The sequence below is a fragment of the Lactuca serriola genome, chromosome 7 (assembly GCF_051521515.1).
Source record: "Lactuca serriola cultivar US96UC23 chromosome 7, Lser_US96UC23_V15, whole genome shotgun sequence".
Classification (NCBI taxonomy): Eukaryota; Viridiplantae; Streptophyta; class Magnoliopsida; order Asterales; family Asteraceae; genus Lactuca; species Lactuca serriola.
The window spans coordinates 52,898,599-52,906,044 of record NC_136414.1 but is presented as its reverse complement, the minus strand read 5'-3'; the positions used below and the strand labels follow the sequence as shown (position 1 = coordinate 52,906,044).

Sequence of the window (7,446 nt, the reverse complement as noted above, 5' to 3'; positions counted from 1 at the left end):
GATGTTTTGGACGAGGGATTACGGATATAGGCCTGTAGATATGAAATAATGTAGTAAGGCTTATATTGTACTGTTTATGCTTTTGATCTGTACGAACATGACATCCCGAGTCTTTTAATGAAATACATTTCTATGGAAATGCTTTTGATAAATCTTTATCATATTTTTGTTTTGGGACAAATTCCGCAACACTTTCATTTAAAATGTAACTCTGATTTTTAAACAAAGCATAAACAAACCGGTCTTTTCTGGCCGTGATTTTGGGGATGTCACAAGTAGCAACTTCAGATCTGGCTTCTAACTCAAAATAATAACATTATGGCTAAAAAGCCCCAACAAACACACATAGATCTAGGTGCAAAAAGGGTCCAGGAACTTGTTTATTACCTCCAAATGCTCAGAATGAACTCATAATCCCAGATCTATAGTCCCTTCTTGCTCCTCCAAGTTCCTTCTTCCTTCTCCAAGCTTTAATGCACCTTCCAAGGCAACAAATGGCTCAAATAGAGGATATGGCGGCTAGGGTTTAATGTTCTGGGTGAAAGAGGCAGTAAAGGAACCCTAGGGGAGAGAATGAGGCGCTTAAATAGGCTCCAAGTCCCGAATTTAGGGTTTTCCTTGCACAGACCAGACTCGCCGAGTCCACTTGGCCGACTTGCCGAGTTGGTCACTTACACCTCGACCCGGATCCCGCTCGGACTCGCCGATTCCCTCCTTGGACTCGCCGAGTCGACCCCTAAACTTAGGGTTTTCTTTCCTTTCTTGGTCTTCAAAACTTTGGGTGTTACAAATAATATATTAATTGAGAAATCGTATTATTTAATTAGTATTGATCAAAATTTAATTTGAAATTAATTTAGTGATCATAAGAGACTAATTAAAAGAATGGGGAATGATTATGTAAATTAGTGATAGTTGTAGTTTGGGCTAATGAACCCTATTGATAAGGGGTGGACGAAAATCTATAGGAAGCCCATAGAGTTTTCGTCCAAGGCCTATCATCTAGGGGTATGTGGATTGCTTAGGGCCTAAGCAATGGAATTAGGGTTTCCAGTTGAAAACCCTAGTAGCCTCAATTATAAAAGGAACCCCAAGGCTCTTGAAATTGGCCACTCAAATCCCTAGAAGAAACCTTAGCCGATTTTTGCCTCTCTCTCTTCTCCTGATTCTTCGCTTGTGTTTGTGACTCCATTAGAGGTGCAACGCTTGATGCACTAAGCTCTTGAAGATCAAGATCAACGAAAGGATTGCTTGTTTATACTAGTTAACAAGAAAGGTATTCTACTAACCCTAGTTTGTTTATTGAATCCGAATATTATAAGCTAAATTATGGTTCTTGCTTTGGAAAATTAATTTGCATGTATAACTTGAGAAAATCCTAGATCTAAAGCAATTAGGGTTGCATGTGCACCATAGGAATGTTGTAATGCTTAATACTCATCAATTTAGTGGGGCCCATTTTACCGAGCTCAACTCGATGCCGCACGGGGTCCGAAGCTGGATGACGCCCACTATTTGTTTATTGTATGTTTGGTCTGTGGTAGTTTGGGGGAACTCACTAAGCTTCGTGCTTACAGTTTTCAATTTATGTTTTAGGTACTTCTGGTTCTAGAGGGAAGAGCTCAGGGTGACTGCATTGCACCCACACCATTGTGATTTTGTTATGATGATGCATTTTGTTTTATGAAAATTGATACACTGGTTTATTTCGAATGCTTGGATGATATGGAAAATTACTATTTTATCTTATATTAAAACGAAAATTTTTGGGACCATATTTTAGTATGTTACAGTGTCATACAATGCACTGCCTTTTATAGAAGTCATCAAAAGTTCATTGTAAAACTCTAGTCCATTATCCTTTCTGAGTCTCCTGATCTGTTTACTGTCCATTACTCAACCATTTTCTTTTACTCCTTAAGCCTCCTAAATACTTTGTATTTTTTTTCTAGAAAACATAACTAAACCTTTCTAGATAAGTTCTCAAATAATCTCACAAAATACAAGCAACCACCATCTGATTTCACCTGATACGGGCCCCACAATCTAAGTGAATATAATCGAGGATTTATTTAGTTGTATGCTTACAAGAACCGAATTTCTCCCTACGTTTCTTTCCTTTAGTTACTTCTCTACCAAGTAATTCATACTTACTCAAGATCAACATACATTTCTTGCTCATGTGATCCAATTGATGATGCCAAAACTTTATTTTGTCATCATGTTGCTCTAAAGAATGAGATACAACCACTTTCTTGTCACTGATCAGCCTTGTAGGAAATGAATTCCTTGTTGAAGTTTGTTGTTCATCATCAAGAGAGCACCCTTTCTTACATTTATCCGATCATTTTCACCAAAATAGTTAAGTCCATATTTCATTAAAGTTCCAAAAGAAATCAAATTCTTCCAAAGATCATGACCATACATACAATCTAGAATTTTAACCGTATCATCATGCATTTTTAATCTACATTGTGTCACTGTCCTTGATACGTTGTATCCAATCATCACCCAACTTTACCTTAACATTCTATTTCTTGAAAGAAACAAATAAATCATATGAGAAATTAATATGATGAGATGCACATATGTCTAAGATCTAAAGTGTCTGCAGAACTAGTTATACATACAGTCAAAATGTCGCATATGTCTCCTTCGAAGCTATCTTAAACCACAAGAACACTATTAATGTTTTTTTTAAAGAGCGCGAACATTGTCAATGTTACTGGATAAGATTTCCCTTTTTGTGTTGTGGATAATCTCGTTTAAAGTGTCTGTATTCTTAACACTGATATTATTTAACTTTAGCGAAAGCTTTAGACGTGCAATGTGACTTCCCTATGTTTCAACCCTCTCTATCTTGTGTTCTATTAGTGTCTACCAACAAAAATTAACCAAAAACCTCTTTGCTAATGAAAACCTTATGTTTTAGTTTCCTTGGAGAACAAAGTATCCTTCACGTCATTAACAATAATCGTTGTTCTAACATACATCATGGTATCAACGAAATTATCATATGAATTCGACAAAGAACACAACACAATAAAATTTTGATCCTCATTTTTAATTTTAACTTTAGCGTCTTGTAAATCAAGAATAATACAATTAAAATTCTCCAAAAGATCTTTTACATGATTACTTTCTGTCACCCATAGGGTATTAAAACATTGCTTCTGACATAACTAGTTTATGAGATAGTTATGTTGATACTTGTCGCAAAGTTTTCCCATAGTCCAACAATAGTCGTTTGATCCACAACCTCCCGTTGCAGTTCATCTCCTTTGCCTATTTTGTGTATCCTTCCAATGTCTTTAGATTGCCATGGACTAGAAGAGTTTTCATCTTCACCTTCCATAACATGAAATCATTCAGTCCATTAATGTTCTCTGAATCAAACTTGTAAAATAGCATCTCTTCAACAAACAAAATAAGTCACATGAATAGTCATGACTTTGATATCATTTGTTGAGCAAACAATAAAAAAAACTTGTAAAATAGCATCTCTTCAACAAACAAAATAAGTCACATGAATAGTCATGACTTTGATATCATTTGTTGAGCAAACAATAAAAAAAACGGGAGAAAATTGGCACAAAGAATTTACATGGTTCAGCCGATATAATTTATGTCTACAAACGGAAAACGAAAAACTCTTCAACTACTTAGCTATTTACAAATAGTTAAAACCATAAAAACCCTAACAAGTATGAATAGTTAAAACCATAAAAACCCTAACTATGAGATCTAGCTCATTTACAAGTAAATCCTACATAAGAAAACATGTCCATACCATAAATTTCTTTACTTTGTTCCAAGTCAGATTATTTATTTTGATCGCCAAAATCTAAGTCAAACTTTAACATTTTTTTAAAATTAGAAAACAAATGTTTTCCTACCCAAAAAAAAAAAAATTGTAATGAATATATAAAGTTAATTGTTAATATATTTTGCCACTCGATGCATATACTGTAGATGTATCACCATCTATAGTATGATCTTTACAGGCCTTCAGTTACCGTACCTACATCAACTCAACTTGAGATTCTCTTTTTCAAACTGAGATTTAGCTTTTTCTGCTCTTCCTGCTGTTCCATTTCATGCAAATAGAATGCTATGATCCGTACTACTTTTTATACACTGTGTACAACATCATCCTTCAAGATTTGTGTTCTAGCTATAAATATACACTATCAAATGTGACTTGTCATTTCAGGTTGAAAATGAAGCAAATTTTGCAGTCCATACATCACTTTGACAACCCTATTTAATTTGTCTCTCTTATCTCTACCCAAAAAAGATTTTTTATTTGTATATATATGTATCATTTATGTATGTATATGTATTATATATGTAGTATATTTTACTACTCCATCCCACCCACGCCCACACACCACAATTCTCTTTGAAATGGATAAAAGAATTTTGTTGTTTCTGATTATAGTTTGGCATATGATGATGATGATGATGAGTGGTGTATGTGCAAGAAATATACGTTTTCCACCTTCACATGATACACTTAAACAAGGTTAGTTTCCTACCCATTTTTTACATGGTTAAGCAACGTCTGATAAATGATTTAATTACGTTTTCTGTAAGTTGGTTGTTATGTAGAGTTTGTTTTATGTATTTTAAACCATTTTTTTTGTCATGAAAACTCAAATTACATTTGTTAAAAAAAGTTGAAGGTTCTTTGGTGTGTAGTAATGGTGCTTCTTTTTGCAGGTGAAATTTTACCATTTCCTCAACCACCTTTTCTCATGCGACAGGTTATTGTTGTTTATTTGATGTGTAATTTAAATAAATAATGTACGTAACTAAAAATAAAATATAAAGACGTTATTGATTTAAACCATCTAATGTTAACTGTTAGTAGTTCAGTTTTGGTTGGTTTGAAATTTATGGTGGAAAAAAGATGGAGGTTACTTCTATATTTTTTTCTGTTATATCAGTGTATTTTTTTTTTCTTATTATGATATTATATTTTGAATATTCTACCTAATTACGCTATTTTAAATTCAGCCACATTATATTTTAAAAAAAATAATCAATTATAGCAATAAAATTTGTTTTGTATTAAGATGATATTGCCATAATGTGTTAGATTTTTCTAAATATGCTGTAACAAAAAGAAATTAAAATAGGATGTTAGAAAAATACACATAAATAAAAATACATTGCAAGTACCCAAAACAATAAACGGTTTAAATCAACTAGCAGTTTCTATTTCCAATAAAAATCAAAACACATCGTTCAAATGTCAAATTTAAACACAGAACCAATTTATACGACAAATAATCAAATTATATAATAAAATCTTTATGTCTAAACATAAGTGAACATACATATGTTTAGACAAGAACAGATATATCCAGATACGGACATGTATATTTCTATGATTATATCATGTAATTTGGTCCATTAAAACCACTTTCTACATTTTGATCTAACATCTTTTAATGGTCATTAAATGGACAATCTAATATTTTTTTATTATATGAAAAGGGAATTGGTAGCATTGGGAATATGGTGAAGGAAGAAGAAGGCCTAAGTAGACTTGGGTCAAGACCACCAAGATGTGAACACAAGTGCAGAGGGTGCACCCCATGTTTCCCGATTCAAGTCCCTACAGCTCAAGTTGGTCCACAATATGCCAACTATGAGCCTGAAGGCTGGAAATGTAAATGTGGCTCTATTTTCTTTAACCCTTGAACTTCTTTTTGTTTGTCAAAAGTGGTCCTAATTCCTTTGTCTTACATGTACAATTTTCCTTTTTCCTTAATCAATGCCATAATTAATTAATTTATGTTTAACATTTTCGGTGGTTATTTGTTGAGAATTATATGGTAATTCTTGATAATCTGTTTTTATATTTATTTCCTGATTTTTTTTAATAGATACGCAAACTCTCAAATAGATGGAATACAACTTTTAATTTGTTATGTATGATTAAAAAAATAGATATTCACTAAAATTAAAAGTTGTTATGTATGATTAAAAAAATAGATATTCACTAAAATGACCTTTTGCATCAATTAAACACTATAAAATAACTATTTTTACTGAAAAAATAAAATAAAAAAAGACCATGGACTTCAAAAATTGTACTTTACGACTCTATTTGAACATTTTTTCCGTCTTTGTTTATCTACTTGTTTCTCTCTTTATCTTTTTATATATCATTTCTCACAATGTTTCTTCTCATTTCTTGTTTCAAATCTTTATTATGGAAGATGGGTATATATATATATATATATATATATATATATATATATATATATATATATATATATATATATATATATATATATATAACCTGTGATAACTACGGTTATAAAATTAATTAAACTTTCATAATAAAAACTTAAAAATATAAACTTAAAGTTATTAATCAATTATTTCAAATAAATAATTATAAATAGATAATTAATTAAGAGATCTTTTTTAGTTATATAAACTTATAATTGTTTATTTAAATAAATACATGAAATTATATACACACACACACATATATATATATATATATATATATATATATATATAATATTAATTTTATTTTATCTTTTACTCTAATGTTATTAATTTAATGTAATTACAGTGTCAAATTTAAAATTTGAAATTTAAAACGAATAATCAATTATTAATTTAATGTAATGTAACTAAAGGTAGAAATTTAAATTTTAAAATTTAAAATAGAGAATTAATAGGTTGACATGTGGCGTGATTGGTGACATATAATATTAATGTGGATTCCTAATATTGTAACAATTGTTAATATTAGAATAAAGGTATTCATTTATTAGAATAATTAGTTGTGAGACTCATGTATTACATAGGTTATTTTTTTAACAAAGTTAAATATAAATGTCAAAGTATATGAGAACTTTGAATTTATAATAAAATAAAAAAAAATGAATTATTATAATTGAAATGTTTTTTATCTTCTAAATTTAAACAAATAATTTAAATAAAAAAAACTAATGAGGTTTAATATGAAAATTTTGAGATTAAAAGGTAAGTTCGTTAATGAAATTGATATTCATATATTTATACATTTACTGCAATTATTACATGAAAGCATTATGTGGAATTTAATAAAATAGAAAAACCTATAAAATGACATGTGGAAAAAAATTAATTCAAAATAACCATAAAATGATATTTGTTAAATTGAATAAGAGTGTGACATGTGGTAAAAAAAACATTCATTTATTAGAGTAAAGAAGATATATGGTTAGGTTAATGTGTTTTTGACAAGTATTATGTGTATATATGTTTAATTGTGGACCAATCATTTTATTTATTTTAAGTAAGTGATTAATAATTATTATTAAATTAAAAATAACACAAAAACACCATCTAAATTCATCATAAAGGTATTTTAGTCAATTAAGACAATTTTTTTAAAACAATCCAGATTTAAGGGATAATTAATGTTCTTGATTTAGA

General features: G+C 29.9%; 1 protein-coding gene across 1 annotated transcript; it reads left to right on the top strand.

Moving 5' to 3' along the window:
* The first annotated feature begins 4,318 nt into the window (after positions 1–4,318).
* LOC145062855 (EPIDERMAL PATTERNING FACTOR-like protein 6) lies at positions 4,319–5,810 on the top strand. The gene is made up of 3 exons (XM_079010443.1): positions 4,319–4,525; positions 4,723–4,766; positions 5,503–5,810. Exons 1-3 carry the CDS (start codon positions 4,408–4,410, stop codon positions 5,707–5,709), a joined length of 369 nt encoding a protein of 122 aa, XP_078866569.1. The 5' UTR covers positions 4,319–4,407; the 3' UTR covers positions 5,710–5,810.
* The last annotated feature ends 1,636 nt before the right edge of the window (positions 5,811–7,446 follow it).